The 27,289-nt window shown below is 40.4% G+C and overlaps 3 protein-coding genes across 4 annotated transcripts; all 3 read right to left on the reverse strand.

Annotated features, from left to right (window-relative positions):
- Nucleotides 1-911: 911 nt before the first annotated feature.
- Nucleotides 912-8,584, reverse strand: LOC306703161 (high-affinity choline transporter 1-like). Of its 2 annotated transcripts, none has more exons than XM_079169028.1 (9): nucleotides 8,444-8,584; nucleotides 7,963-8,160; nucleotides 7,501-7,617; nucleotides 6,620-6,775; nucleotides 5,408-5,556; nucleotides 4,756-4,899; nucleotides 4,044-4,197; nucleotides 2,946-3,163; nucleotides 912-2,664 (listed from the first exon to the last, which is right to left on the reverse strand). In XM_079169028.1, exons 2-9 carry the CDS (start codon nucleotides 8,144-8,146, stop codon nucleotides 2,104-2,106), a joined length of 1,683 nt encoding a protein of 560 aa, XP_079025154.1. In that variant the 5' UTR covers nucleotides 8,147-8,160; nucleotides 8,444-8,584; the 3' UTR covers nucleotides 912-2,103. The 2 variants fall into 2 exon arrangements, with proteins under 2 accessions (XP_079025154.1, XP_079025153.1); XM_079169027.1 differs by having other exon boundaries at nucleotides 7,963-8,178.
- Nucleotides 8,440-27,215, reverse strand: LOC306702712 (uncharacterized protein; the record flags this gene model as incomplete). The annotated part of the gene is made up of 4 exons (XM_079168366.1): nucleotides 8,440-8,560; nucleotides 20,990-21,106; nucleotides 23,805-23,889; nucleotides 27,032-27,215. The coding sequence occupies 4 exons, from the start codon at nucleotides 27,213-27,215 to the stop codon at nucleotides 8,440-8,442; spliced, it is 507 nt and encodes a 168-aa protein (XP_079024492.1).
- On the reverse strand, nucleotides 11,616-19,666 carry LOC306703164 (high affinity choline transporter 1-like). The gene is made up of 6 exons (XM_079169032.1): nucleotides 19,285-19,666; nucleotides 17,391-17,539; nucleotides 16,726-16,869; nucleotides 15,790-15,943; nucleotides 12,926-13,143; nucleotides 11,616-12,662 (listed from the first exon to the last, which is right to left on the reverse strand). The coding sequence occupies exons 1-6, from the start codon at nucleotides 19,547-19,549 to the stop codon at nucleotides 12,102-12,104; spliced, it is 1,491 nt and encodes a 496-aa protein (XP_079025158.1). The 5' UTR covers nucleotides 19,550-19,666; the 3' UTR covers nucleotides 11,616-12,101.
- Nucleotides 27,216-27,289: the final 74 nt, after the last annotated feature.

Here is a 27,289-nt window from a genome sequence, read left to right on the forward strand (position 1 = left end):
GCCGCGGTCTGAGTTTGAAACGGACCAATCGGATTCAAGCAGAAACTGCGCATGCGTACATTGGTTGTTCTTCTTCTTTTATTATGGCGGTTGGCAAACAACGTTAGGGTGCATTACCGCCACCAACTGGTATGGAGTGTGAATAGATAGATAGATAGATACTTTATTAATCCCTTAGGGGGGAATTTGTTCGCTACAGCAGCATTATGATACGGGTAAGCAATCAAAGTAACAGTGTAAAAATATATATATACAATAAAATTAACAGGGTAAAAGAAATGTAAAAAAAATTCAGTGGTTACTTCGTTAAGCAATTACTAATATACTTCAGACCATGCCTAATATCCTTGAACTAAAGTTCTACTCTCCATGCATACGTTATAGGGTGATACTTATTCTTTCAGACTGCATTGCCTGTCTTCCACATCACATAGGCTATCCTTTCTCAACAATGCACAGACATTACCGTCAAGTATTGTAGTTTGCAAACAAATACACTGAATCTAGAAAACAAAGAGTTTGGGTTTGAAATAAGATTTCTTCAGTGAGAAGCTGTGCATGTTCATTTTTCATGAGGAAGGATTTACCTGTCCTAAAAAGGTAAATGTGCAGAATGTTGGATATTTGTACTGGCCGCATTAGGCCTGCAAGAATGTGCATCCAATCATAACATTTCAAAATAAAGTTGCAAGTGCTTTACATGGTTTAACCAGGATTAAAACATGTCAGGACTGCAATGAGGCAAAAAAAGAAGTCATCAAACAGTTAAAATAATGGAATAAAATACAGATAAGAGGTGTTAAAAGAAACTAAATGCTGGCATTAATCAAAATATAAAAATGCTAAGTTTTAAAAAGGGATTTAAATCTTCAGGCAGGGCGCTCCACAGCCGAGGAGCCCCGACTGCAAAAGCCCGGTCACCTTTAGTTTTGAGTCGGCACAGGAACAGCCAGCACAGTCCTGCCTGAGGCTGCTCTCTGAAGTATAGGGGAGCAGCAATCCAGCAATGTAAGCACTTTTAAGGTTATCAGTAAAAATATCTCTTTCATTTTGTCATGACTTTGTGCTGGCAGTCTCTAGCACACATGACAGAGGTGAAAGCCAGCTAAGATGGGGTGTTCAGAAGTGAAGTGATGAGGTGATAGACATGAGTTAATAATCAGAACTTCAAAGGAAGTTAGGGTGCACCAGTCAACATCAATATAGCAATAGCTGGGGACTTTATTTCTTCAATGACCTGCATTTACCATCAACACTGATTGAACATCCAAAGAAAAATTGGCAAATTTTACCTTTAAGTGTTTCATGTTAAAAGTAACTGACTAGTTACCGTCACTTAGAGTTCAGAATGAAATACATTTTATTTTGTATACTGTCCTTAGGATGAATTGAGGATATTTATTAAAAAACACAGAAATACGATGAAGTATGATGTTGACACTATAACATAGCAGTCTTACAGAATATAGCAGTGTAACCAAATATCAAATGAACTACAGCAATGTATGGTACAGTATAGTATACAATAAACTAAAGATCCTAATATAGAAAGACATGTCAATGTATATTAATAAATCAGCCCAACAGAGAGTCATAAAAGATGGAGAGTGATGAGTCTGTGGTTTCCACTGTTGTTATAGTCTGATGGCAATGGGAACAAAAGATCAACTGAAGTGCCCAGTTTGGACCGGATTGTGACGATCCGGTAAATGAGTCAGTCAATATTTAATTGATGGCTTTCTTTCTAAAATATTTCCTCATTATAACAATAGTGTAAATGCTGCTGTAGACTAAATAAACGCAATTTTTTGATTAAGTGGCATTATTATCAAATTTGAAAACCTCTCATCAAAAACCAAAACAAATAAACTATTTATACATTTTTGACAATGGATCCCGCCATCTCTCAGGGTCTGGCTACATCACCTCATCCATATCACAAGCAATGTGATCCTCCCTGGTCTCTTTGTTCCAGTCCTCCTCATCCTCAGAGGATAAGCCCCCTTTTTTGAAAAACCCAAATACAGTACCTCAAATACTCCAAAAGAAACCGCTTGCATGTTGATAATAATAATAATCATTAAAGTACTGCACATAAAATCTTTAACATGTGGTGGTAATCATTGGCTCTAATGTATCTTGGTGAGATTCTTTTTCATCAAGCGTCTCCTTCTCATTGTATGTTTTGCTGTCATCGCTTGGTGTCGGTGGTTGTGCTGAGTGCTGGGCTTTCACTTTGAACACATCCCACTTCTCAGGAAGCAACCCTTTGTTGAAAAGCACAGAAGCCAGGTAGGAGAACAACAAGTTGGCAGCGATGGCAGACAGCATGGCGATGGTCTTCACTGGGGAGTACTGAACATAAAAGCCATCCTCGAGAGTGCATCCTGGGAAGTGTATGACTGGTGCTGCCCCTAGTGATGGCTCTCCACTGAGCAGTCTTAACACCAACCCTGTCGACCAGCCCATAACAGCCCCGTAGAAGTTAGATATGTTGAAGAAGAGGACACAGACGAGCTGAGAGAAGATCAATATGTAGCACACTTCACAACCGAGGAAAATCATCCAAATGATACTATTTCTAAAGTTGGTGAGTGATGCACCGATCAAGCCTGCCACAACCACAGTAGCACGGATCACCCACTGGATTTCTCTCTGTGATGCCTGAATAAAAAGGAAATAGCAAAGATAGATTTGTTTCAGAGAAGTAATGGAGCTAAGGTTTTACATTCTCTCAATATTTTCTCATTCTACCCTTCTAGTTGATCTACTGCCCTTTTGCTCCACAATGCCCATTCATTACTTTTATTTCACTCGCAGTCACTTCCAACTCTTTGTTAGTTTCTCATTCAAGTCTTTGAAATCTATGAAGAGGGAAAAGGACAGTTTGCCTCCTCTTTTTTTTGAGATGTAGCAATTTAAGAAACATTCTTAGTTGTTCACACCTGAGGCCTCAGGATAGCCTTGTAGATGTTGCAAGTGAAAATGGAGGCTGCAGAAAGCAAAGTAGAGTCGGCTGATGACATAGCAGCGGCAGAAATGGCTCCAGTGCCGATGATAGCGACGAAGGTTGGGGTGAGGTAGTTCAGGGCGATAGGCATGACCATAGCTCCCTCCCCACGTTCCAACGGAGACGGAGAACCATAAGAAGTGAGGTTCCAGTCTGGCATGTAGACAGATGATAAACGAAGAGAGAATGAAACATATTTCTGACCAGCTATGTTCGCAGGAATTTAACAGCTTGACCATTTTTGTGTTTGAGTTCAGTTCAGCCTCTAAATGATCTCACTAGGAGCTCCGCTTCCTTCTCTCATTTGTCTCCATGTCTCTCTCCCTCTTCCACTAATCTCTGTGCGTTAATGAAGCAGATACAGAAAGCCTCGGAATTCGCACAAATTGGCTGCTCAGATTTTGCAATTTTAAAGTATGTCCTTCAATTTGCAATTGTGCAATTTGCCGGTGCGAATTTGCACCTAATCCTGTCTTTCCATTAACTTTGTATATAATGTTGTCCGCCAAATGAAGCGCTGGACTAAGTCCAGTCAGGAAGACTTCCCTTTTGCATGCTTAGGCCTGTAGTTCTATACTTTCTGCCACTCAGTTCAGACATACTCACTCTTAATCTCCATGCTGTCATTGTTTGGGGCTTTCAATCAAGATTTATCATCTCACACAACATCTGTTATACTAATTAACTATCTTGTCTGCATTCACTTGTCTCTGCTGATTTAAGTGACTTCCTATTCTGTCTTAACACAGTTACTTGTTTCAGCTTTCTTTGGGAACTCAAATGTCTCGGCAGTTAAACTATTATTTTTTTGTCTTAAACATCTCCTCTGATCCAATCTATGCAATCTTCAATTGACTATGCTAGGGATTCTTACCCAAATGTTGAGAAGCACAGCATTAAATGTAGTAATTTCTGGGGGATTTGGTTTACTGCATGTCATTAACTCACACACAATGTATGTACTTTTACTTTAGTTACCATCTTTGCATGTTTTCAATAAAAATCTGTTGATGTCTTTAGAAGCTCTTATTACCTGTGGATGCAGCCACTGCCCCGATCAGTACAGAAGGTATTCCAAATATGATAACATTGAAAGCCCCAACAAAGCATGCGGTTCTAGCCGCCGATGTGGAAGTAGCAGACAAGGTCCTCTGGTGGAAGGCTTGGGTTCCCAGGCATCCCAGTGACTTGGAAGTAATACAGTCATATTAATTGTTATTCCTATTGAATCTGTGAAAGTTGAGATCGTCAATCACACATCATATTTAGGTAATTTAATTCATTAAGACAACCATTAGATAACAATTGAACTGAGTGCTCATCATTTATCAGCACTGGCAATCTTCTAGGGTCCTTCACATGGTAACCAGGGTCTGGTAACGCACAAAACGTTCTTGTAATGGATAACAAATATGGATTTCTTAATTTGCGTGCATGGGTATGGTTAGAAATTGATCAAATCTAGGTGGGCTGTGGGTTGAATAAACAGGAGAAAGAAGAAATCAAAATAACATCTACCAATGTCGTTTTATCAATCCAGGTGCATCAGTCCCCAAAACTGGACCGAAGCAGGACTCCCTATCAACCAATCTAGCACTGTGTAGGGTGTTTTTCACAACAAGTTCCCTGAATGATGTTTTTTGGCCTACTTTGTTTCCCTCTGAATGTTGTTTTTCAGGGTGGAGAAGGTCTGAAGAAACACTTAGACCATTGTGGGACATTTACAGTAAATGTCTTGAGCTCACCACATATAAGAAGGTATCGATAGAGGTCCAAGCAAACTTCCTCTCCAGTTTACCAATCCAGGGCGCCTGAAAAGTGTTGTTCAGGGCCGTCTGAGTAATGTCCACATGGGTGGGGCTTATCAGGACAAACGGTAAACAGACACTCTGCAAAGACAAAGAACACATGACAGCAACTAAGGGAAAAATAAATAATTTAAACAGCAAAATAAGGCAAGGTAAGCTACAGAAAATGTGTGTGTACATTTCAATATGAGAAACAAATTCCTTCTAAAGACAAACAAAAAAACGTTTAATACTGTATTCGTATACATCTGCATTCCAATGCAATCCAGTACAACAGCCCCAGAAAAGACCTTTGCAAAGTTCATAATGTAATAATAAATCATTTTTGAGGACATAATTGTTTTTTATTAGAATATGTTATCAGCGTCATTAGAACAATATGATTCAACCAAATAGATCACCATAAACTGAAGGAACATTCATTAATTGAACAACTACTGTATCGGATTTCATTAGAACAGTGTGTTTTCGTTCCAATTTTTTCTGCACTAATGAAGTATGATTAGTCACAGGTTGTTCCAAACACAGTCAAGAGACTGTTGCTTCGTGTTTTCCTAAAACGTATAGCATAAAAGTATAGCATCCTCACCATGGTGATGAAAATGAGGATGATCTGTATGATGTCTGTGTATGCCACAGAGTAGAGGCCGCCCAGCAGTGTGTAGACAATCACCACAGCAGTAGAGATCCAGACGCTCACAGAGTAGGGCAAATCCAAAATCACATTCATGGTGGCACCTGAAACACACACATGCACCTGTGTTGAAACTTGAGAAGATATCGCACTGACTTAGTTTAATTCCCAACCTACATGCAGCCCTAACCCACATATTAATCTTAATGTTTTTAAACTTAAGAGAAAAAAACATATCCTTGCTTTAAAATGGCATGGTTCACATATTGGGAACAGCTCAAAACTCATCATATACATAAATGACATTTGACATGCATAAAGTAGGAGCCAGGGATCAAACCTTGTGGTTACAGGATGACCCACTCTACCCAACAAGTACAGCCACCATTTTTGTACTATAGGTCCCCATAGTGTGATTGTGCTTAAACAATACAAGAAGGTATGAATGAATAGTTTGGGTATTTTTAAGTGGGGTTGTAAGAGGTACTTATCCATAGTCGGTATATTAACAACAGTAGATGGTGGTTGGTGCATCCCTATAAGCAGACAGGAGTACCAGCAGCAGCATAACATATTCAAGCCACCTAAAAAGGAAGACCCACCTAAAAAAAATCTATATCAGTTCATGTGTACACTTGAGTATTTTCCGAAAAGGAACTGAATTAAAAGTGAAACATATCTATACTTTTATTGTCCACGGAGTCTCTTGGCTTTGAAGATTGCAGAGATAAGTTTCCCTTTCAGTTCAGTTTACTGTCGGAAAGGACTGTCTGACGGCAAGATGAAGTGGTAAAAATACTTTACATATAGCGAACACTTAAACAAATTATTATTATTTTTTGGTGGCTAAAGTATGTTTTTGTGACCCTGTCCACAGCTGTATATTGCTTTGCTCTCGTGTCGGTAATCCTCCCCGTTTCCTTAAACTGGAGGCGTGCCGACTGCCATCTACAGCAGGATAAGTACCTCATACAACCACATTTCAAAACACCTGGACTATCCCTTTAATGTAGCGAAGCCTTTTCATTGCAACCCTGGGTTTAGACTCATTCTTCACTTGGTCTTAACTGTGCTTCATTGTGGACTCATGTCAGCTCTTGATGACAACTCTGATTGTCAAAATAGAAACTATAAAGAAGTTGTAGGTAAAGTGCTTATATACCGTACCTAAGCTGATTAGTGTTCCAGCCAACCACAAAACATCGCATAGAAGTGCAGCCAGTGACTGAATGGCTGTGAATGCTTTTCCATACTTCATCTGGAAAGGGTCCAACACGGTCACATATTTGTTGTCTCTCATTGGCTTGATGAACACAAGGCCACCTGAATAATAAAACAGACGGATAGATTTAGCAAATGCAAGATGCATACAGTCAAAAGAAAAATATCACCTACCTGGTATTCACATGCAGTGTGTCGTCTGGATACGTTATATGAACATCTGATCTATTTGAACATTACATGAACATCTGATTATGAGCCTTGCATTCACACCTGCTTTCATTAAGTGGCAGATCAGGCAGACTTCATCAAACATGGTCTCAAGTCTCAAGTCAAGCTATGAGGGACTCAAGGCACAATGTGACAGACAGTAGAAGGTTACCTTCTTTGGTTACCTTCAGCCTTGCTAACTTGGCTAACCTCACGTACAGAGGAAGTCATGCTAACTCAGCTATCCCTGTTGGTCTATTAACCCTGGTTCTTTCCTTTAAAAGTCTCCTGAAGCAATGCTGGTTCTATTAATTTAGGTGGCAGTGCTGTATCCAGCTCTCTTAATACACCCAAACCAAGCCCACAGATCATATGATGCACATGGGCCCTAAAATACCTTTTCTCCCTATACATACAGTCATTACAAAAGAGATGGCTGTAAAATGATAATTATAAGATGAAGTGTGAGCATCCTTTATTGAAATGAATGAGCCCAAACTATCTTTTTAAATTACACACAGCTAATCTGACTTTTGATTTCAGCAATGTGAGTTTTCGTTGTATGAAATATGCAAACATGATCAAACTTCTCTTGATTGTAATTCTTTAATACTTACCGAAAATCAACGAAAAAGAATAAGATGCTATGAGGATTACCACCGACATTAGTCCCATAGAGGGGGTGTATATCATCTCAGCTAGGCCCATGATGTAGCAGCCTCCAACCCACGTGGCTACAGGATGGACAGATGCATACAAACGCAGAAATTAGTTCACAAGAGAAACCAGTATAGAGAAAAGTATGCATACAAAAAGCAAATATTGTTTTCTGATGCTGTAGAATTCAGTTAGTCACCAACCCCGTCTTCCAGAATTTCTGTTTATATAATACTAATTTGTTTTCCCATTCATGTTGTGGTAGCTAACGTGATGGCAAGTTGGAGTATGTTAACACGTCTAAGCAGGCTTTAGCTACTTTCCAGTGAAAGGAATTGGCAACACCGCCTGCAGGTTGTAAAGGTCGGACAATTAAATCCAATTAAAGTGCCATCTCCTCTATCTACAATGTAATGCTTCACCTGTCATTGTGAAGATCCCCACCACCTTTTTTATGCTTCGGTTTCCCAACAGAGCCATCTCCATTTTGTCAGCCGAACTTTTGTTCTCCTCCTTTTTGGACTTGATTGAAGCCCAGATGCCGACTCCGAGAACCAGCAGGTAGAAGAGCAGCATTACTATCAGTCCGGGAATGTTGACAGCCATGCTGAACCTGAAGACTGGTGCAAGCAGCAAAACTGTTTGACAGGGAAAATTATATTCTCTAAGATGAACGATAAAACAAAATAAATTGTGGTCTTATGTCCCTTGAAGTCACAGCATTAGAAAAGTAATTTCTGTTTTCAAAGTATGGATTTTAAAATGAGATTGTAGGTTTAAATTAAAAGTGCTCTCCCCTATTAAATAAAACACAAAGTTGTCACTAAGTCTGATTTTAAAATTTAAAAAAAATGTAAAAATTTCTTTTTTTAAACATAAAAATACCAGGTTGTAGAATGTTACCTGAGGTCTGATAGAAGTTCGGTGCTGCAACAAGACAAGTATCCAAAAAGCTGGATTACATTGAGAGGGGCCACTGTTTGAATGGGCCACTGCAGAGTCTTGATCTCAACCCGAGAGCTGTTGACACAAGACAGTTCAGAGGTACCAATGAACTGAAGAAGGGCGGGTTTGTAGATACCTTGTTGTGCAAGTCTGATGAACAGTGACAAGAAATTCTTCAAAGTCATTCTCTGCTATGCTGGATGCCTGACAAAAATATCCGCAAAGGTGTAACCAAACATCCTCAGGGCTAATTATACTGTTTTTCATTCTTTCATTCAATTGTCAGCTCAATATCCAGACATGGATGGATGGTGACATAACCACTAAATGCCTCAACCGTTGACCTAAATACAGAAATCTCCCAACATCCATAGTATCCTGTTATTACACAAAGTAACAGCTTGTCAACTGCCAGAAATTACATAAAACTTTCCAAGTGATCCAGGTCAACTGGATTAACAGCTTCGAGAGTAACGGCACCTCTCAATCAAAGCGTCAACACCCTTAATGCACAATTTTAAGCCTAAATATCATTTAAATTGGTGAGTTATTATCAAATTCCCCTCTGTACAGTTGTCATTTGTTTTTTGAGACAGTTTCAAGTGGCAATTTTTTGGCACTTGTGTGTTGGCTTCATTTTTTTAACACCGGAGATTTCCATGTATCTCATATATCTGATTTGATCATATCCAAGGTTGAATATATATTACTACTTAATTCATTCCAACTGAAATCGCTTTTAGATGACTCTTTTTATTATTCAAATCCTACTGCTCCTGCCTCTAATTAAATTACAATTGCACTACAGACTTCTATCACTACTTCTGATCTTTAGATACTTCTCTTAATAAACCACTGAGGTCTTGTATTTGTCCAAATTAATCTGGGAAGCTTGATAGAAAAACTGGACTGGACTATTCAAATCTTGATCCAAGAAAACAAAACAGATATTTCAACTCTAAAAGAAACCAGGTAAACCAAAAACAAATGAAGGATGATTCCATCGCTCTTGATTGTGGGATTGTGTGGACGGGGACAGAAATCTCTGAATCCTAGCTGACATCACAAAGGGGCCTCGTTCTACTAGAATTAACTACTAATGTTATGCACTCAGGACTGGAAAGAAAATCACTGACAAGCTCATTTTTAAATCACCCCACCTCCCAGATGGAAATGTATCCTGTCCAAATGGGGTTTAGTTGACTTTTAATTTAAATCTAATATTACATTAGCCGTATCACTTGGCTCATACCATGCACATTTAAGAATTAAAAACAGCATACAAAGCCAAATAACTACGTTATAAACAGTATAATTTTACGAGGTGATTGTACAAATGTATTATATTTTTACAGCATGATTTACTGTTAGCTACTTACCGTGTTCGTGTCCTGAGTGTGAGACAACAATACTCTTCCAAGGTGCTTGTCAGCGACTGTAATGTTTAAGTATTCAAATTGGGGGAAAGAAAGACGTGATGTGCGAGTCCAACTGGTTTTGGCAGTAAGTCTGTTCTTTGACATGCACTGTCTGTAGGTGGGCCATATCCTGAGCACATAGCTTAAACAAGGAAGAAAGTACAGCTGCCAACCTTTGCCCTAAACTTGAGTCTGTTGAGTCTAGAGACAAACACAAAACACGATTCTATCGGCCGATCACAGGCTGTTAGGTTCAAATACATCACGTAAAACTGAAATTCTGACGAAAATGAGCCATATTTTACAAGTTTTCATATGGCCCAGGCTCTGAAAATGATGCCAAACTTCTGTATTAGATAGATTAAATACTATTAGTGATAAAAGAAGTGAAATATAAAGTTAGATAGTATCTAAAAGTACAATAAAACAGCTATATCGGCTGCTTCCAGAATCAGAATTGACGTTGGCTGACCTCAGCTGACCTGTACACCGGCATTGATTTCTCAGGCATACTTCACTCTATCAAAGCCAATTTCTTTTTTTAAAAGGACTGCTGACATGTTGTGATATGATTTGGGAGAGTTTAGGCCTGCCTGTGTATCATTTAAAATCAATAAAAGTGCTTTTTCTCGGTCCCCTCCTTTTCATCCTCTACCTGCTCCCCCTTGGCGACAACATACGCCACCATGGTTTCCATCTCCACTGCTCTGCTGACGACACTCAGTTCTACATCTCCACCAAATCCATCAACCCCACCACCCACTCCACCATCACCAACTCCCTCACAGATATAAACACCTGGATGCAAGCCAACTTTCTCAAACAGCGAAAAATCTGAAATCCTCATCATCAGCCCCAAATCACTAAACAAATGCCAAAACAACTTCTCTCTCTGCATCGATGACACCACTGTTCCTGCTTCCACACATGTCCGTAACCTTGGTATCATTTTTGATCAAACCCTCTCCTGTGAAAGCCACGTCAATCACATCACAAAAACGGCTTCTTTTATCTCAAAACATCGCCCGTCTACGCCCCTCCCTCTCCTTCACAGCTGCTGAAACACTCCACGCCTTCATCACCTCTCGACTGGACTACTGCTACAGCATCCTGTACGGCTCATCCACCAAAATCATCAACAAACTACAATACATCCAGAACTCAGCTGCCTATCTGCTCTCCCACTCCCGCACCAGAGATCACATCACCCCAAGTCCTTCAAAACCTCCACTGGCTTCCCATACAGCAAAGAACATTCAAAAGCCCTTCATAACCTCGCCCCTTCATACCTTTTCAACTTCCTGCATCGACACGCTCCCAACCGCAACCTCAGATCCGCCGAAGCCAACCTCCATACTCCCCCTACTCTGTCCGAGCATCGGACCTGGTGGGACATTTGTCCTAACTCGGTTACTCAGCTCTATTCAGACAGAGAGAGGCTGCTTTACGATGCAGCAGCCAACGTCAATATAGCAATAGCTGGGGAATTTATTTCTTCAATGGCCTGCATTTACCATCAGCACTGATTGAACATCCAAATAAAAATTTGCAAATTTTACCTTCAAGTGTTTTTAAATGTTAAAAGTAACTGTCGAGTTGCTACCGTCCCTTAGAGTTCAGAATGAAATACATTTTATTTTGTATACTGTCAGAATATTCAGAATATATATTTAAAAACACAAAAAAAATACAATGAAGTATATGATGTTGAAACTATAACATAGCAGTCTTACAGAATATAGCAGTGTAACAGAATATCAAATGGACTACGGCAATGTATGGTACAGTATAGTATACAATAAACTAAAGATCCTATAATATAGAAAGATATATCAAAGTATATTAACTTAATAAATCAGCCCAACAGAGAGTCAAAAAAGATGGAGAGTGATGAGTCTGTGGTTTCCACTGTTATAGTCTGATGGCAATGGGAATAAATACATTGTTTATACAACTTTTGACAATTTGACAATGGATCCCACCTTCTCTCAGGGTCTGGCTACATCACCTCATCCATATCACAAGCAATGTGATCCTCCCTGGTCCAGTTCTTTGTTCCAGTCCTCCTCATCCTCAGAGGATAAGCCCCCGTTTTTGAAAAACCCAAATACAGTACCTCAAATACTCCAAAAGAAACCGCTTGCATGTTGATAATAATAATAATAATAATAATCATTAAAGTACTGCACATAAAATCTTTAACATGTGGTGGTAATCATTGGCTCTAATGTATCTTGGTGAGATTCTTTTTCATCAAGCGTCTCCTTCTCATTGTATGTTTTGCTGTCATCGCTTAGTGTCGGTGGTTGTGCTGAGTGCTGGGCTTTCACTTTGAACACATCCCACTTCTCAGGAAGCAACCCTTTGTTGAAAAGCACAGAAGCCAGGTAGGAGAACAACAAGTTGGCAGCGATGGCAGACAGCATGGCGATGGTCCTCACTGGGGAGTACTGAACATAAAAGCCATCCTCGAGAGTGCATCCTGGGAAGTGTATGACTGGTGCTGCCCCTAGTGATGACTCTCCACTGAGCAGTCTTAACACCAACCCTGTCGACCAGCCCATAACAGCCCCGTAAAAGTTAGATATGTTGAAGAAGAGGACACAGACGAGCTGAGAGAAGATCAATATGTAGCACACTTCAGTGCTAAGGAACACCATCCAAATGATACTATTTTTAAGGTTGGTGAGTGATGCACCGATCAAGCCTGCCACAACCACAGTAGCACGGATCACCCACTGGATTTCTCTCTGTGATGCCTGAATAAAAAGGAAACAGCAAAGACAGATTTGTTTCAGAGAAGTAATGGAGCTAAGGTTTTACATTCTGACAATCTTTTCTCATTGTACCCTTCTACTTGATCTACTGCCCTTTTGCTCCACAATGCCCATTCATTACTTTTATTTCACTCGCAGTCGCTTCCAACTCTTTTCAGTTTCTCATTCAAGTCTTTGAAAAGGAAGTTTTGCCTCCTGGTTTTTTGAGATGTAGCAATTTAAGAAACATTCTTAGTTGTTCACACCTGAGGCCTCAGGATAGCCTTGTAGATGTTGCAAGTGAAAATGGAGGCTGCAGACAGCAAAGCAGAGTCGGCTGATGACATAGCAGCGGCAGAAATGGCTCCGGTGCCGATGATAGCAACGAAGGTTGGGGTGAGGTAGTTCAGGGCGATAGGCATGACCATAGCTCCCTCCCCACGTTCCAACGGAGACGGAGAACCATAAGAAGTGAGGTTCCAGTCTGGCATGTAGACAGATATGATAAACAAAGAGAAAATGAAACATATTTCTGACCAGCTATGTTCGCAGGAATTTAACAGCTTGACCATTTTTGTGTTTGAGTTCAGTTCAGCCTCTAAATGATCTCACTAGGAGCTCCGCTTCCTGCTCTTATTCGTCCCCATGTCTCTCTCCCTCTTCCACTAATCTCTGTGCGTTATTGAAGCAGATTCACAAAGCCTCGGAATTGACAGAAATTGGCTGCTCAAATTTTGCAATTTTAAAGTATGTGCTTCAATTTGCAATTGTGCAATTTGCCGGTGCGAATTTGCACCTAATCCTGTCTTTCCATTAACTTTGTATATAATGTTGTCCACCAAATGAAGCGCTGGACTAAGTCCAGTCAGGAAGACTTCCCTTTTGCATGCTTAGGCCTGTAGTTCCATACTTTCTGCCACACAGTTCAGACATGCTCACTCTTAATCTCCATGCTGTCATTGTTTGGGGCTTTCAATCAAGATTTATCATCTCACACAACATCTGTTATACTAATTAACTATCTTTTCTCCATTCACTTGTTTCTGCTGATTTAAATGACTTCCTATTCTGTCTTAAGACAGTTACTTGTTTCAGCTATCTTGGGGAACTCAAATGTCTCAGCAGTTCTTAAACTATTATTTATATTGGTCTTAAACATCTCCTCTGATCCAATCTATGCAATCTTCAATTGACTATGCTCGGGATTCTTCCCCAAATGTTGAGAAGCACAGCATTAAATGTAATAACTTCTGTGTGATTTGGTTTAATGCAGTCATTAAAACCTCTTGAACCCTAGGCCTATTTTTAGCCCTGTGCTTGAAAATGTCCTACCCTTACGCAAAGGGGCTTATCTCGCTAACTACAAGGTCTATTTGAATAATTTAAATGGCAAAATAACACAAATAAATGTTAGCTTTGTTAATATGTGTACATATCATTGTATATGTTACTGGTAAATGCTGAAACGAATGTTACACACAGCTCAAATTTAAAATTTTCAGGTTCGTTTCTTTTTTTTTGTGCCTTAAAAGCACTTTCATTGATTTTAAATTATGCACAGGGAGGCCTAAACTCTCCCAAATCATATCAAAACATGTCAGCAGTCCTTTTAAAAAAAGAATTGGCTTTGATAGAGTGAAGTATGCCTGAGAAATCAATGCCGGTGTACAGGTCAGCTTTGGTCAGCCAACGTCAATTCTGATTTTGGAAGGCGCCGATATCGCTGTGTTATTGTACTTTTAAATACTATACATCTATATATTTCACTTCTTTTATCACTAATAGTGTTCAATCTATCTAATAAAGAAGTTTGGCATCATTTTGAGAGCCTGGGCCATATAAAAACTTGTAAAATATGGCTCATTTTCGTCAGAATCTTTATGTTTTACATCAGTTTTACGTGATGTATTTGAACCTAACACAGCCTGTGATCGGCCGATTTGCACAATTGTCACAGATTTGAACTCCGCAGACAGAGTCAGGGCAGTGCAGTTATTGGTTCTTTGAGTTGTTTACAGAATTTTAAGCCAATAAAATAATCGAAAACTGCCCCCATGGGTCAAACCCATTGGCCAAAACTGAAATTATTACTCATTCATCATAGAAGCTCGTCAGAGACTCAGTTTTTTTAACAGAACAAGCAGAGAGACGCAGCGAAATGCCGGCACGGATTAATTTTTATTTTTTTTCGATTTTCATCCAGGAAACATCTAAAAGGTACGGAGCGTTTCAATGTTTATGATGATGGGCTGAGTTGATATCTGTGGTAGATCAATAGTAACTTTCTAACGGTTTAAAGTAGAATAATTTGGAGGCGATAGTTCGATGCAGTTTGTTCTCCTCGTGCTCCTGGATATGAAGTGTGTGTGTGAAAGTGCCGTAGGTCGCGGCTGGGAACGATAACGGTGAACATTGCTCGCCTTCTCCTGGCGAGAAATAGGTGAAATTGTGGTAGTACTTGTAGTACCTTGAAGCACTTTGTGTATATACAGGACTGTCTCAGAAAATTAGAATATTGTGATAATCCCCATACGTGTGATTTAGTTTACTGAACCAAGCTGAGTGTTTTTCAAGGCTCAGGAAACCCTTGCAGGTGTTTCGAGTTAATTAGACGATTCAAGTGATTAGTTGAATACCCTACTAGTATACTTTTTCATGATATTCTAATATTTAGAGATAGGATATTTGAGTTTTCTTAAGCTGTAAGCCATAATCAGCAATATTAAAAGAATAAAAGGCTTGCAATATTTCAGTTGATTTGTAATGAATCCAGAATGCATGACATTTTTGTTTTTTTAATTGCATTACACAAAATAAAGAACTTTATCACAATATTCTAATTTTCTGAGACAGTCCTGTATATGTTTTTGAGTGATTAAAATAGGTTACATGGTCCATTTGATCAGAATCTCTTCGTCATGTACGTTTTTTAAATATTTTAAAATATCATTTCATTCGTTCTCAAAAGTGATTTGTACTACATGTGTACACTCTTTACCCCCCCTCTAGAGCCCATTTTGGGGCACTCTCGGGTTCAAGAGGTTTTAACTCACACACAATGTATCTACTTTTACTTTAGTTACCATCTTTTCAATAAAAATCTGTTCATGTCTTTAGAAGCTCTTATTACCTGTGGATGCAGCCACTGCCCCGATCAGTATCGGAGGTATTCCAAATACGATGATAGTGAAAGCCCCAACAAAGCATGCGGTTCTAGCCGCCGATGTGGAAGTAGCAGACAAGGTCCTCTGGTGGAAGGCTTGGGTTCCCAGGCATCCCATTGACTTGGAAGTAATACAGTCATATTAATTGTTATTCCTATTGAATCTGTGAAAGTTGAGATAGTCAATCACACATCATATTAAGTAGTTTAATTCATTAAGACAAACATTAGATAACAATTGAACTGAGTGCTCATCATTTATCAGCACTGGCAATCTTCTAGGGTCCTTCACATGGTAACCAGGGTCTGGTAACGCACAAAACGTTCTTGTAATGGGTAACAAATATGGATTTCTTAATTTGCGTAGATGGGTATGGTTAGAAATTGATCAAATCTAGGTGGGCTGAGGGTTGAATAATAAACAGGAGAAAGAAGAAATCAAAATAACATCTACCAATGTCGTTTTATCAATCCAGGTGCATCAGTCCCCAAAACTGGACCGAAGCAGGACTCCCAATCAACCAATCTAGCACTGTGTAGGGTGTTTTTCACAACAAGTTCCCTGAATGATGTTTTTTTGGCCTACTTTGTTTCCCTCTGAATGTTGTTTTTCAGGGTGGAGAAGGTCTGAAGAAACACTTAGACCATTGTGGGACATTTACAGTACATTTTCCATTGCTTAATATTCCGTCAGCGAATTGAATGCAACTTGAAAGTGACAATTTTATTCAAATGAGGATGATAAAATTTGAATCATATTCCTGTGAGTTTTCATGAAACACTTATGTAACTGTTATTATACAAATCAATAAAGCCATTTATTGTATGTATCTAGCTGCAACATTATACGGAGGCTGATCTATTTACACTGGAGCAAACCATAATTAGATGTCTTGAGCTCACCACATATAAGAAGGTATCGATAGAGGTCCAAGCAAACGTCCTCTCCAGCGTACCAATCCAGGGCGCCTGAAAAGTGTTGTTCAGGGCCGTCTGAGTAATGTCCACATGGGTGGGGTTTATCAGTACAAATGGTAAACAGACACTCTGCAAAGACAAAGAACACATGACAGCAACTAAAGGAAAAAACAATCATTTAAACAGCAAAATAAGGCAAGGTAAGCTACTGAAAATGTGTGTGTACATTTCAATATGAGAAACAAATTCCTTCTAAAGACAAACAAAAACTTGTAATATTCGTATAAACATGCATTCCAATGCAATCCAGTACAACAGCCCCAGAAAAGACCTTTGCAAAGTTCTATTAACAATTATGTCCTCAAAAATGTAATAATAAATCATTTTTGAGGACATAATTGTTTTTTATTAGAATATGTTATCAGCGTCATTCGAACAATATGATTCAACCAAATAGATCACCACAAACTGAAGGAACATTCATTAATTGAACAACTACTGTATCGGATTTCATTAGAACAGTGTGTTTTCGTTTCAATTTTTTCTGCACTAATGAAGTATGATTAGTCACAGGTTGTTCCAAACACAGTCAAGAGACTGTTGCTTCGTGTTTTCCTAAAACATATAGCATAAAAGTATAGCATCCTCACCATGGTGATGAAAATGAGGATGACCTGTATGATGTCTGTGTATGCCACAGAGTAGAGGCCGCCCAGCAGTGTGTAGACAATCACCACAGCAGTAGAGATCCAGACGCTCACAGAGTAGGGCAAATCCAAAATCACATTCATGGTGGCACCTGAAACACATACATGCACCTGTGTTGAAACTTGAGAAGATATCGCACTGACTTAGTTTAATTCCCAACCTACATGCAGCCCTAACTGGCCTAATATTCTTAATGATTTTAAAATTAAGGGAAAAAACATATCCTTGCTGTAAAATGGCATGGTTCACATATTGGAAACAGCTCAAAACTCATCATATACATAAATGACATTTGACATGCATAAAGTAGGAGCCAGGGATCAAACTACAAACCTTGTGGTTACAGGATGACCCACTCTACCCAACAAGTACAGCCACCATTTTTGTACTATAAGTCACCATAGTTTGATTGTGCTTAAAAAAGAAGGTATGAATGAATAGTTTGGGTATTTTGAAGTGGGGTTGTAAGAGGTACTTATCCATAGTCAGTGTATTAACAACAGTAGACGGTGGTTGGTGCGTCCCTATAAGCAGACAGGAGTACCAGGAGCAGCATAACGTATTCAAGCCACCTAAAAAGGAAGACCCACCTAAAAAAATCTATATCAGTTCATGTGTACACTTGAGTATTTTCCGAAATGGAACTGAATTAAAAGTGAAACGTATCTATACTGTCACGGGGCATGGTGGAGGACTCAAGCGCAGACCAGGCAGAGTAGCGTGTAGAAGGTGTTTTAATGAACAATTCAAATCAAACAGCAGACTTACAGGCACAATGGGGCATCCACGGAAGAGACAAGGGAAGAGGGGAGGAAATCCAGCAGGACAGAAAACAGGGCAGGCAGACAGGGAAACCAGTAACAGGACAAACCGAACGGGCGGGTAGACATTGCAAGAATCTGGCAAGGAGTGACTGATGGGCAGGAGCTTATGAAGAGGGAAGAACAGGTGAGAAGAGTTGTGCTGATGAGGGGGAAGTGCTTGATTACTAATCAGCGGCAGGTGAAGGGAATTAGGCTGAGGGAGTGACTGACAGGTAGAGTGGAGTAACACAGACACCCAGAACACAGAGGCAAAGCCTAATCGTGACATATACTTTTATCGTCCACGGAGTCTCTTGGCTTTGAAGATTGCAGAGATAAGTTTCCCTTTCAGTTCAGTTTACTGTCGGAAAGGACTGTCTGACGGCAAGATGAAGTGGTAAAAGTACTTTACATATAGCGAACACTTAACCTTTTAACCTCTAAGCCTATTTTGAGGCCTCTCCTCGAAAATGTCATACCCAGACTCAAAGGGGCTTATCTCGCTCACTACAAGGTCTATTTGAATAATTTCAATGGGATTATAGCACTAACACTTGTGATAGTTTGTTAATATGTGTACATCAGTGTATATGTTACTGGTAAATGCTGAATGAATATAACACACAGCTCAAATTTAAAATGTTCAGGTTCGCCTGGAAAAGAAAGCACTTTTGTCTTTGAAATAATGCAGCAGTAAGCCTAAAACTATGCAAAAGTATGTTTTTGTGACCCTGTCCACAGCTGTATATTGCTTTGCTCTCGTGTCGGTAATCCTCCCCGTTTCCTTAAACTGGAGGCGTGCCGACCGCCATCTACAGTAGGATAAGTACCTCATACAACCCCATTTCAAAACACCTGGACTATCCCTTTAATGTAGTGAAGCCTTTTCATTGCAACCCTGGGTTTAGACTCATTCTTCACTTGGTCTTAACTGTGCTTCATTGTGGACTCATGTCAGCTGCTCTTGACTACAACTCTGACTGTTAAAATATAAATATAAAGAAGTTGTAGGTAAAGTGCTTATATACCGTACCTAAGCTGATTAGTGTTCCAGCCAACCACAAAATATCACTTAGAAGTGCAGCCAGTGACTGAATGGCTGTGAATGCTTTTCCATACTTCATCTGGAAAGGGTCCAACACGGTCACATATTTGTTGTCTCTCATTGGCTTGATGAACACAAGGCCACCTGAATAATAAAACAGACGGATAGATTTAGCAAATGCAAGATGCATACAGTCAAAATAAGGCAGACGGGGAAACCGGGAACAGGACGAGCCAAACTGGTGGGTAGACATCACAAAAGAGATGGCGGTAAAATGATAATTATGAGATGAATTAATGTCACAAACACCTCTAATTTACTATACGTGATTAGAATTGTATTTAATTCATGAGGTCGGACAACATTTCTAAAATCTTGAATCACCAGACGAGAGGAAGTCAAATAATTCCTACAGAGAAGGCCTCTGTTATGTGTGGGCCTGTTATGTGCCTGTTATATGCCCCCCCCTTTCTTTCTCTCTCTCTTTCCCTTGTTTCCTCTTCAGGTGCCAATCAGGTGATTGATTTCCACTTGTGCAGATCAGTCATTTCAAGCTGGCCAATCAGCAGAGTGGGGCGCAGCATAAACAAAAAAGCCTGAAAAACGTTTTTAGTGTAAGCAGCTTTAATCGTAATGAATGGGCCCAAACTATTTCTTTTGATTGAAGCAATATCAGTTTTTGTTGTATGAAATATGCAAACATGATCAAACTTCTCTTGATTGTAATTCTTTAATACTTACCGAAAGTAAACGCAAAAGAATAAGATGCTATGAGGATTACCGCCGACATTAGTCCCATAGAGGGGGTGTATATCATCTCAGTTATGCCCATGATGAAGCAGCCTCCAACCCACGTGGCTACAGGATGGACAGACGCATACAAACACAGAAATTAGTTCACAAGAGAAACCAGTGTAGAGAAAAGTACATGCATACAAAATCAAATATTGTTTTCTGATGCTGTAGAGAATTCAGTTAGTCACCAACCCCGTCTTCTAGAATTTCTGTTCATATAATACTAATTTGTTTTCCCATTTATGTTGTGGTAGCAAACGTGATGGCAAGTTGGAGTATGTTCACACGTCAAAGCAGGCTTTAGCTACTTTCTAGTGAAAGGAATTGGCAACACCGCTTGCAGGTTGTAAAGGTCGAACAATTAAATCCAATTAAAGTGCCATCTCCTCTATCTACAATGTAATGCTTCACCTGTCATTGTGAAGATCCCCACCACCTTTTTTATGCTTCGGTTTCCCAACAGAGCCATCTCCATTTTGTCAGCCGAACTTTTGTTCTCCTCCTTTTTGGACTTGATTGAAGCCCAGATGCCGACTCCGAGAACCAGCAGGTAGAAGAGCAGCATTACTATCAGTCCGGGAATGTTGACAGCCATGCTGAACCTGAAGACTGGTGCAAGCAGCAAAACTGTTTGACAGGGAAAATGATATTCTTTAAGATGATCGATAAAACAAAATAAATTGTGGTCTTATGTCCCTTGAAGTCACAACAGTAGAAAACTAATTTCTGCTTTCAAAGTATGGATTTTAAAATGAGATTGTAGGTTTAAATTAAAAGTGCTCTCCCCTATTAAATAAAACACAAAGTTTTGTTACTAACAAAGTCTGATTTTAAAATATGAAAAAAATTTAAAACTCTCTTTTTTTAAACATAAAAATACCAGGTTGTAGACTCTTACCTGAGGTCTGATAGAAGTTCGGTGCTGCAACAAGACAAGTATCCAAAAAGCAGGATTACATTAAGAGGGGCCACTGTTTGAATGGGCCACTGCAGAGTTTTGATCTCAACCCGAAAGCTGTTGACACAAGACAGTTCAGAGGTACCAATGAAGAAGGGCGGGTTTGTAGATACCTTGTTGTGCAAGTCTGATGAGCAGTGACAAGAAATGCTTCAAGTCATTCTCTGCTATTCTCAGGGCTAATTATACTGTTTTTCATTCTTTCATTCAATTGTCAGTTCAATATCCAGACATGGATGGATGGTGAAATAACCATAAAATGCATCACCCGAAATCTCCCAACACTCATAGTATCCTCTTAACCCTCCTGTTATGTTCGTTTCTTAGGTACAGCCATGATGTCCGCGGGTCAATATGACCCGGTGCATGTTAATCATCCAAAAGTTGTCAGAAACCAAAAAATCCTAATAAATATAGTTTGTACCTCATCACCAACACCCTTACTAACAATTCAATCAGTATTTAGTGGAATGAAGTTATTCCCCCCTCCATAGATCATAGTTCAATGAGGATAACTCACTCGTTTTAATGAAAAATACATGTTCAAACTATTTTTTAGGTACATTGGAAAAACCTAGATGTAAATTGCATTAGTCTACCATAACATGTATTTTTCTCTAAATTATTTTTACATTTTGAAACTTTCTTTTTTTCATGGGGTGATGTAGATAAATGGAGAAGAGACACCTCTGCTGTTCAGGGTCATATTGACCCGCTCACTCAAAATCAAGCCAAATGAGTCATAAGGATTTGTATTGAAAGTAAACTTTACTTAGGTTTACTTAGTGTTACGAAACAGACATTTACAAAAATGAACAAGATATGAACACAATGAACGAGGTGTGCGTTTGTGTGTGTCTGGTGTCTGTTTGTATGCATTTGTCTGTGTATCTGTGTCTACACAGCACACGAGTGACATGTCCTCACGGTGTGCTTTGTGCAAATACATTTAGCCACTGTCTTTATATTTTCGGCAGACAGTCTTGGCTGGCGTGTGTTGGGTGAGGATGACCACTGTAGTTCACAATTTCTTGACACAAATGTTTCGCTTGGAGGAACAGGTATATCAGTTTCGTCATCTGATATAATCCGAATTGACCTCAAGATTGTCTTCATCTTCAGACACATCCTCCTCCTATGTATCTGCAGAGTGTAATGTTGGTAGGACTCCCAAGCAACCCTTTCGTATGTTTCTCCCCTCTCCTGCTAAATGTGGGCGGAGTTTTCCCGTGAGAAAAAAAAAAAAGGTATCTATAGGATCTTTCACATACAGGTGTGGTAGTGAGACCGCACGTGTGTGTGTGTGTGTGTGTGTGTGAGAAACATGTTTGGAGTAAGAAATACTTTGTCTCACATTTTCAAAGACCCCTTATAGTCTCCACTTTCACTGCCGGGTCAAATTGCCCCGAACATCATCTCTGTAATATAAACCTGCCGGGGGGGGGGGGGGGTGTTGCAAATACATTTTTTTTTCACGTTGATTACACTAATTAGGGCAAGCAGAAGACGTTTCATACAGAAAAAGTACTTTAAAATTCGTTCTAGATTTTCAAACGGGTCAATTTGACCCACAACATAACAGGAGGGTTAATACACAAAGTAACAGATTGTCAACTGCCATGAATTCCACAAAACCTTCCAAGTCATAATAATAATAATATATAAATTTTATACAGCGCTTTTCTAAGTACCCAAAGACACTTTACATAGCGCAGAGACAAAAAAAAAAAAGAGAGACAGGAGCAAACAAAACAAACAACATTTTTGGTAAAAAAAAGAACTGGAGAATGGGTCATGTAGGGTGCAGGGGTTAGCAGGTGAAGGCGAGTTTAGTGATCAAGTGTCAACTGGATTAACAGCTTCGAGATTAATGGCACATCTCAGTCAAAGCGTCCACACCCTTGATGCAAAATGTTAAGCCTAAATATCATTTAAATTGGTGAGTTATAATCAAATTCCCCTCTGTACAATTGTCATTTTATTTTCCGAGACAGTTTCAAGTGGCAATTTTTTGGCACTTGCGTGTTGGCTTCATTTTTTAACACCGGAGATTTCCATGTATCTCATTTGATCATATCCAAGGTTGAATATAAATATACTTAATTCATTCCAACTGAAATCTTTTAGATGACTCGTTTTATTATTCAAATCCTACTGCTCTTGCCTCTAATTAAATTACAATTGCACTACAGACTTCTATCACTACTTCCGATCCAACTTTAGATACTTCTCTTGACTTAATAAACCACTGAGGTCTTGTATTTGTCCAAATTAATCTGGGAAGCTTGATAGAAAAACTGGACTAGACTATTCAAATCTTGATCCAAGAAAACAAAACAGATATTTCAACTCTAAAAGAAACCAGGTAAACCAAAAACAAATGAAGGATGATTCCATCGCTCTTGATTGTGGGATTGTGTGGACGGGGACAGAAATCTCTGAATCCTAGCTGACATCACAAAGGGGCCTCGTTCTACTAGAATTAACTACTAATGTTATGCACTCAGGACTGGAAAGAAAATCACTGACAAGCTCATTTTTAAATCACCCCACCTCCCAGATGGAAATGTATCCTGTCCAAATGGGGTTTAGTTGACTTTTAATTTAAAAACAACATTCATAATGCTCATACCATGAACATTTAAAAATTAAAACAGCTTTCAAAGCCAAATAACTACATTATAACTAGTATAATTTTATGAGGTGATTGTATAAATGTATATTTTTACAGCATGATTTACTGTTAGCTACTTACCGTATTCGTGTCCTGAGTGTGAGATGACAACACTCTTCCAAGGTGTCATGGGGTGTGGTGCAGGGGTAGAGCAAAGACTCAAGCACTGGAGACGAGGTGAAAGGCAAGGTTATTTACTTGCACAAAAACAGGAACCAAAAACAACTCCAACAGGGAGCGCAAGAAATACAAACTGAAAATAAAAGGCAAAGTTGCAACAGGCAAAGTCCAAAAAGACAAAGTCCAAACCCTGGGACATGGAGGGAACAAACCTGGAACAAGGAGCACACACAGGGAAGCAACTAAAACGATCTGACAAAACAGGGAAGCAGGGGTGTTTATATGCGAGGGGTTGCCAGAGGGAAAACTCAGGGGCAGGTGATTAGGCACAGGTGTAGTGAATGAGGACAATCAGGATACACTCTCAGACACACAGGAGAGAGCCGGGGGCAGAGCTACAGAGACAGAGAGACAGAGACAGGCGGACAGGCTGGGGCTCCAGTGGACAGGGCTGGGGCGCCGACTGGAGCTCAGGGGAGCCGAACTGGGGCCGCCGGTGTTCGGCAGCGGGCTCCGGAACTGGTGATCGCTGCGACTCGATGGTGGCGGCGGCTGGATCAGGGGCCCGCTGCTGCCCGGAGACAGCGGCGGCCGGAACTGGAGGTCGCTGCTGCTCCTCGGGGACGGCGGCGGCCGGGACTGGCGGTCGCTGCTGCTCCTCGGAGGAGGCCGGGACTGTTGGGTCACTGCTCCTCGGAGGAGGCCGGGACTGTAGGTCGCTGCTGCTCGGAGGAGGCCGGGACTGTAGGTCGCTGCTGCTCGGAGGCGGCGAGGCTCAACCAAATGGCAAAGCCTGCCAAGAATAGGCTCAACTCATTGGCGGCGGCGGCCGGGTCCGGGAGAGGCTGCGGCGCTGAGGCAGCGGCGGCCGACCAAACAAACACGGGGAGCTGGCGTCGGCTGGACCGCCGACCGGACACAGGGTGTCTGTCCCTTCCTCTGCCTCCTACGAGGGTTGACAGGGCAGTCCATTAGGTCATGGTTCGCCTTTTGGATGCTCCGAGGCCCTCCAAAGGCCTGGCAGGTTCCCGCAAACTGATCGTACCACTCAGCAGAAAAACGCTCAAAGCGTTGGTCCGCTGAGGCCAACACGTCCTGGTTCGCCTTCTGGATAAGGCGGTATCCCATAAACTGTTCGTACCATTCCAAATGGTGGTCTGCTGAGTCTGACATGGTCCTCTTTGGGGTAGAAAGGCGGCTTAGCTCGAGGTTAGCCTTCTGGATGCTCAGAGGCCATCCCCTGGCCAAGCGGGTTCCCCAAAACTGGTCTGCTGAGTCTTTCATGGTCGGATCGTTCTGTCATGGGGTATGGTGCAGGAGTAGAGGTAGAGCAAAGACACAAGCACAGACACTGGAGACGAGGTGAAAGGCAAGGTTGTTTACTTGCACAAAAACAGGAACCAAAAACAACTCCAACAGGGAGCGCGAAAAATACAAACTGAAAATAAAAGGCAAAGTTGCAACAGGCAAAGTCCAAAAAGACAAAGTCCAAACCCTGGGACATGGCGGGAACAAACCTGGAACACGGCACGCACACACAGGGAAGCAACTAAAACGATCCGACAAAACAACATGGAAGCAGGGGTGTTTATATGCGAGGGGTTGGCAGAGGGAAAACCCAGGGGCAGGTGATTGGGCACAGGTGTAGTGAATGAGGACAATAAGGAAACACACAGAGACACAGGAGAGAGCCGGGTGGAGCTACAGAGACAGAGAGACAGAGACAGAGGGGCCCAATCCTGACACAAGGTGCTTGTCAGCGACTGCAATGTTTAAGTATTGAAATTGGGGGAAAGAAAGACGTGACGTGCGAGTCCAACTGGTTTTGGCAGAAAGTCTGTTCTTTGACGTGCACTGTCTGTGGGTGGGCCATATCCTGTACATATAGCTTAAACGAGGGAGAAAGTACAGCTGCCAACCTTTGCCCTAAACTTGAGTCTGTTGAGTCTAGAGACAAATACAAAACAAGATTCTACCACTTATTATTCTTAAGAGAGACATTTTGTTGAGCGTGCTTTTCATTTCTCAGATGTTTTTAACTTTTTAGCATAAAAGCATGCTCTCTTTAATATAGAGTACAAATCACAGTTATCAAGGATGTGCTCCAGAGCCTCCAGGGCTGTCATCCTTTTGTTTCTGTTGCTCATGCTGTCCTCCAGTAAGCTGGTGTGTTGTATGTATCTGCAGAGTGTAATGTTGGTAGGACTCCCAAGCAACCCTTTCGTATGTTTCTCCCCTCTCCTGCTAAGTGTCGGCGGAGTTTTCCCGCAAGAAAAAAAAAGGTTCCCGCCAAAATAGTATCTTTCTCGCACAGGTGCGGTAGTGAGACCGCACCTGTGTGTGTGTGTGTGTGTGTGTGTGTGTGTGTGTGTGTGTGTGTGTGTGTGTGTGTGTGTGTGTATATATATATATATGTGTGTGTGTGTGTGGTGTGTGAAATGGGGTGAAACATGTTGGGAGGAGTAAGAAATACTTTGTCTCACATTTTCAAAGACAGAAATGGTCTAAACTTGACCGTTCTGATCCCTTATAGCCTCCACTTTTACTGCCGGGTCAAATTGCCGAACATCATCTCTGTAATATAAACCTGCAGGGGGGGGGTTGCAAATACATGATATTTTTTATTTAATTTTTTTCACGTTGATTACACTAATTAAGGCAAGCAGAAGAAGTTTCATACAGAAAAAGTACTTTAAACACCAGTGCTGAAATGATGTGTAGGTTGTCTTCTTCTTGTTTTACCTCATATCATATGCAACACTATGTATTTGTTTTCCATGATGTCACATGTTGAGTGATAGAAAGACAAATCAAGAATATCAAGGGAAATGATACAAACTTTACATGTAAATGTAAAAACGACAACAACTTACTCTGAGCATAATCACTTTCCAGCAGAGCGTCACTATCAAACTAAATTTCATAGAATGTAAAGAGTTGCTTTTCTTGAAAAAGATTTTCTTGGTTGAAGTTTTCTTTAGAATCCTTTAAGAATTGTAACCAGAGAAAAATAATCTTTTCGTATTAAAAAACTCTTTAACTTCTAGTTTTCATACGTATTACCCCTTATTTTAAATAAGTGCACATTTCATGAAAAAGGATCTTTATTGACTTTGCCTTTACCTTGTTTTCAATTCTTATCCATTATCATTGTCATGATACTGGGCTACAATATAAGGTGAACTCACCTGCAGTGGTGAAGATCCCCACAACTCTACTGATGCTTCGGTTACCCAGCAGGGCCGTCTCCATACTACCACCTGGAGAATTGTTCCTTTTCTTTTTGGACTTGAACGAACCCCAGATGCCAACTCCAAGGATCAGCAGGTAGAAGAAAACCATTACTATTACTCCTGGGATACTGACAGCCATCCTGAACCCGACACTTGTTTGACAGAGTGAGATTGTGTGTTGACAGAGTAATGATAGTACCAATGAGATATTAT

Source organism: Pholis gunnellus (assembly GCF_910591455.1).
Source record: "Pholis gunnellus genome assembly, chromosome: 11".
Classification (NCBI taxonomy): domain Eukaryota; kingdom Metazoa; phylum Chordata; class Actinopteri; order Perciformes; family Pholidae; genus Pholis; species Pholis gunnellus.

Bases quoted from the DNA above. Each gene is read 5' to 3' on its own strand.
- LOC306703161 (XM_079169028.1), bottom strand. From the start codon at position 8,146: ATGGCTGTCAACATTCCCGGACTGATAGTAATGCTGCTCTTCTACCTG. The intron at 4,900-5,407 runs GTGAGGATGCTA...TTGTCTTTGCAG, and splicing joins TCCTCATTTTCATCACCATG to AGTGTCTGTTTACCGTTTGT. The intron at 3,164-4,043 runs GTAATAAGAGCT...TCTACATGCCAG, and splicing joins GGCAGTGGCTGCATCCACAG to ACTGGAACCTCACTTCTTAT.
- LOC306703164 (XM_079169032.1), bottom strand. From the start codon at position 19,549: ATGTCTACCCACCAGTTTGGCTCGTCCTGTTCCCGGTTTCCCCGTCTG. The intron at 17,540-19,284 runs GTACGGTATATA...TATGTGTTTCAG, and splicing joins TGGAACACTAATCAGCTTAG to GTGCCACCATGAATGTGATT. The intron at 15,944-16,725 runs GTGAGCTCAAGA...ATTACTTCCAAG, and splicing joins TCGATACCTTCTTATATGTG to TCAATGGGATGCCTGGGAAC.